Consider the following 5,093-nt stretch of genomic DNA (forward strand, 5'->3'; position numbering starts at 1 on the left):
CGCACACACGACGCTCTTCCGAATATATATACACACACAATTTTTATACGTCACATACATATACAAAAAGGTGCACACACAAATATACAATCCTCTTGAAATCTTCATTCAACATCTTTGTGTCTTAATAGACGAAGCTTTCATTGCTCAAACAGTGTGACTTTTTCCAAGTCTTTTAAACAGTAAGACACTCACATTACTACTTTATGTTAATGCTAATTGAGGAAAACAAAATGCAAAGAAGCTTTTGAAGTCAAAACATTCACATTCACTTTTATTGAAACACTGACAAAACCCAACCAAAGTCTTAATTGTGACCATTTTGATCAATCCAAGATCTACGTTCTTTCAATCAGCAGCTTTCTTGTTCCGCATGAATCAAACCACACCATCTCTGGTTGCAAAGCATGCTGGGTAACTGAGGATGTTCAGCTGTAGTGACTCCTTCAGCCTCCTTACACAAGAACATTAACATTTAATGAATCTGTGAGTGACCTCGTAGACTCCCACTGACTCTTTGGCTTTCTCATCATAATCTGTCCAATCCTGAAAGATTCAAAATGAATGTTTGTGTGTGTGTGTTGTTATTAATTTTGCATAACTTGAAACATTCTCCATCACCTAATGCGAATACCTACTTTCTCTAGCAGGTTGACTTCAGGGAACTGAGTTCCACTTTCTGCTCCTTCTGCAGCAAAGCCGGCCTGGAAGAGGACAAAAACATGTTTGTTTGTTTTTTAATGTGTCACTAAATATTCTTAGTTTAGATGTTTGCAATAGGCCTTTATTGAATGCTGGATTGTAGTCACTGTTAGTTAAGAAGAATATAAAACCTCTTAACTTGTGATTGTGTTTGTTTTTCTCATCAGACTGAATAAAAACTCCATGTCTTTGTTACATTTGTCTAATGCAGTTGTTTTAAATAGCACAAATTCTGAATGTGCTTGTTGGACAACTGTTTTTGTATGAAATACAAGCAATTGTTGATAAATCTAAGACAGAAAATCAACAAATTATAAGACAAACAGGAAGTTTTTAGCTGGAGTCTTGAATCTTCTCTAAAAGCCCACCAGAAAAACAATGTGTGCTTGAAATGTGATCCACACACAATATTCAGTTTCTTACTTGTGGCTGAAAATCAACCGGCTCCAGACCTCGACACTCGAACTGCACCATTGTCTTAAAGGTCTCGTTGTCCTCAGCCTTCATTAAAGAAACAAACAACAACAAAAAACTCATGTTAGAAACGCACACAAACACACCTGTCGAGCAAGATTCAAAATCCGCTCATTGTTATAGTTGGAGGCAGCCATTTGGCAGCCCATCGGTTTTTGGCACAACACCGATCCACATTTCCGGGTTGTCAGCCGTGACACATAATAGATGCGACGTATACGGCAAAACAACATATTTATGGATTTTTCCATTTTCTTAGACAAATATGGACTGATGCGACTTATAGGGCGGAGCGACGTGGAACGGAACCTCCATGATAAACGAGGGACTACTGTAAAGCACATCGTGTGAACCTTGCTGCCTGCCTGCAGCAGAGTAACGCTCTGCTAGCTCTACTTACTCTTTGTGTGTAATGCAAACAATCTGAACTACTTCACCAGTACAGAACTCAACAAGCTGCTTTTATAAAAAGTAGGAAAGAACTTGAGAAGAAAACTGGATGGAAATATTTCAGAAAAGTTACCCAAATTCATCATATTTTGATAATACAGCACAAGTTGTAGAAATATTTAAATTTCTCAGTCCGTCTAATAAATGTTGCAGCTTGTTGGAAAACTTCAGAACTGGGTAGTCACACCTGTTGTCCAAAAGAGAATGGTGTTGCCAGCGAGCCCCGCAACACAAAGGAAGAAGAGGGTAAAAATAATGGATTGATGGTTCTAGTGATGTACTGGAACAGATGTTACTTACATTATAGGGTGTAATTGTGTCTCGCAGGATATCTGTAAGGAAAATATTTACGTTTCATTGGTTTTAAAATACAGAAACTTTATAAAGTGGAGCACTATTGCGTACCAATTGAATTTTCTCTACCACAAAGTTTACACTTCTGCACCATACTGGCACTTCCTCTGCCTCCTTTTAATGGCACACTTTCCTGGAAACACACAAGAGAGGAAAAGTCAGATCCTGAATGAACGGGCAGTGATAAAAGCTTCAGTCAGTTGATCTTCATGCTCACCACCAGAGTCACATACTGCCATTTATCTGGAACCTCACCACAGTTTCCACACTTGAGCTAAATGAGAGAACAAAATAAAAAATTATGTATCTACATATACACACACACACACACACACACACACACATATATATATATATATATATTATTTATTTATTTTTTTTTCTGTGAGTAAAACAACAGCAATGGTATAACAGGGAAATAAAAAATAAAGTAAAAAAAAATGTGTATATGTATGTACAACTATTGTGTGAATGTTTATGAAGCATTCACACTATTAAGATCCATTTGTATTCCGTACATTTTTTGGCATCTTTCTCATTCCACAATTTTAGTGCTATTTCAACAAATCATAAATCAAAATGTTCAGCTCATTTAGGAGATGTGTGCTATCTACTTAGGTATTGGTGCAACTTTACCTTTTTGAAATATTTAGCCTTTTCTGCAACTTTTTTCCTCATAGAAAATGACTAGAGCTCATTTTACATCCTTCATATCTTTAGATCTGTTTACAACTTTTTACTGCTCCGTTCACATTTTGTTCTGCTTCAGCTTCTTTCAGCTTCCTTGTGCAAATTTAAACTTTTTTCAGCTACTTTCAGCTGTTTTGTGCTCCTTTCTGATTCTTTCTGCTAACTACAATATTTTTGTGCTTCTTCTAATTTATTTCTGCTAATTTCAGTTTATTATGCTCTTTTCAGCTTATTTATGCAAGTTTCAGCTTTGTCCTCTATTTCAGCTGCTATTTAGGTGTTTTCATGCTAATTTTAGCTTTTTTGGCTAACTCCACATTTATTGCACCTATTTCAAACTTTTTCAACCCAATTAAGCAAAACTGTGCTCTCTCCTCTTCCTTCTGGTAATTAAGGCTTCTTTCTGCATTTTTAGCTATTTTTCAGTTGGTTTTTTTTATGTTGTTGTTGTTGCTAACTTTAGCTTTTTCAGAAAATTTCCACTTTTTTGTGCTCATTTCTGCTTCTTTCAGCAAACGTGTTCTGCTTTCTTCTAATTTAAATTTGTTCTAACTTTTTAGCTCCTTTTATTTTAGCTTTTTTTTTTAGCTAATTTAATCTGTTTTCAGATAAATTCAATTTTTTTGTGGTAATTTCTGCCTAATTAACTTCTTTCTGTTAATTTCAGCTGGTTATGCTCCTTTCAGCTTTTTCTGATAGTTTCAGCTAGCTGCTTATTTAGCTGTTTTTGTGCAAAATTTTGCTTTTTCAGCTCCTTCAACTTCCTTCTGGTAGCTTAAGCGTCTTTCATTCTTTTCAGCTACTCTTGAGCTATTTTTTTGATAAATTAAGCTTTGGTTAGCTCATTTCTTAATTCTCTGCTCATTTCTGCCAATTTAGCAAATATGTGTTCTTTCTGCTTTCTTTTGCTAACTTGGGTTTGTTCTTCCATTTCAGCATGCTTTTTTTTTTAGCTAATATCAGCTGTTTTTCAGAAAGTTCTTCAGCAATAAGCATTCACAATGCATTTTCACAGAAAAAGCAATTTTTCAAGTTATTATTTAGTTTAATCAGAATCAAATCAGCACTACAACCACTGGTCGGTTTATAAATGAATATAGCTACACAGACACAATAGTGCACTACTCTGCTGATTTGGGTTACAAATAAACAAGTGTGCAAGTAACATGAAATTATTAGAAAAATAAAATGCTAAATTAAAGCCAGTCTACCTTTAAAAACCAGCGGAAGTCTTCACCCAGTGGTCTCACACTGGTTACATTCTCTAAAGAAGCTTTAAACTGGAGGCCAAATTTCTGTCATGCATTGGAGAAAAGTGGAAAGTTAAACTGCTACAAAAATATTTACACGTATTCAGTATAACACGAAAACACATACGAACCACCATCTTGCTGTTCACCCAATGACGTAATGGTGCGTTCACGTCTCCGTGGAAATTCTAATTTTCAGAATAAAAAGTATTTTTAGCATGTATAGTTGCGGCGATATGCAAGTTATTTTTTGCTATTTAGGAGAAGAATATAGTAATTTTAACGGACATCATCAGGGTTCACTCAATCAAACAGTTTTTTTATAAAATTAAATTTATTTCACGTCTTTTACCCGACAAAAACAATAACCATAAACCATCCTGTTTTACGGAACGTCTGAGAGGACAAAAGCCCGACAAAAGGCAAAACGTTGTTGAAAATTAAAATAGCAAAAGCTGATAAGACACTAAATTAAATTCTAAAATGTTTCTCAACTCAATATATCATTAATAAAGAAAATTTATCCTGTAAAAATGAAAATATATATCTTTTCTTTATTCCTCAGAAGTCAAATTCACATTAATGCAGCAGAAGTTTTAAACCAAAGTCTTTTACTGTATTCACCCTTAATAAGATGACCCTATACTGAAATGTTTCAACTTCGATCTGGAAGGCTTCATCAGTCAAGGAAGCACACAACAAAACTGATTCTTCCTCCAACAGCTTATACAAAGTGGAACAAACCAGTTCTATTTCGTATAGGCTTCGCCCTTTAAGGCTGTCGCTGATGGGTTTTATCCCGATATGCGAAGCATTGCACTGAAAAATTTAGTCCACACCCACCTGCTGTGTGGGCCCCACCCGGTCCGTATAAATTACGTTAAGAGCGGGAAATCGGCTCCCATTTTTCTTCAGCGAGCTAATAGCACTGTCAGAAGAACGAAGAAGAAAAGTTGTGTAGATGACCAACCTTTGTTAAGAATGCTTGGCCTGTCATGTCGACCTCTGGTCGTCCCGGTGAGCTCTCCTCCCCGAGGAGAAGCTGACGAGCAGTCTTATTTCAAGGTAAGCGCCGAGGAGTATTTCTCAGTGACAGGTCGCTACACGCTGGACATCGCCATCTTGTAATTTTCCTCTTATCGCCGACCCTCGGAGCGAATCGGATGGTTCCTC

At 36.2% G+C, this 5,093-nt stretch overlaps 1 protein-coding gene across 1 annotated transcript; it reads right to left on the bottom strand.

Annotated features, from left to right (window-relative positions):
• Nucleotides 1-273: 273 nt before the first annotated feature.
• Nucleotides 274-4,079, bottom strand: czib (CXXC motif containing zinc binding protein). Its single transcript, XM_037682145.1, has 8 exons — nt 4,052-4,079; nt 3,882-3,965; nt 2,198-2,254; nt 2,032-2,113; nt 1,927-1,958; nt 1,126-1,203; nt 639-704; nt 274-546 (listed from the first exon to the last, which is right to left on the bottom strand). Exons 1-8 carry the CDS (start codon nt 4,055-4,057, stop codon nt 469-471), a joined length of 483 nt encoding a protein of 160 aa, XP_037538073.1. The 5' UTR covers nt 4,058-4,079; the 3' UTR covers nt 274-468.
• Between the last annotated feature and the right edge of the window lie 1,014 nt (nt 4,080-5,093).

This window comes from Nematolebias whitei, chromosome 9 (assembly GCF_014905685.2).
Source record: "Nematolebias whitei isolate Nwh7 chromosome 9, NemWhi1, whole genome shotgun sequence".
Classification (NCBI taxonomy): Eukaryota; Metazoa; Chordata; class Actinopteri; order Cyprinodontiformes; family Rivulidae; genus Nematolebias; species Nematolebias whitei.

Coding starts and splice junctions, on each gene's coding strand:
- czib (XM_037682145.1), bottom strand. Junction 1,204..1,926: donor ACACAATTACACCCTATAAT/GTAAGTAACATC, acceptor TCTTTAATGAAG/GCTGAGGACAACGAGACCTT. Junction 705..1,125: donor CGGTTGATTTTCAGCCACAA/GTAAGAAACTGA, acceptor GTCCTCTTCCAG/GCCGGCTTTGCTGCAGAAGG.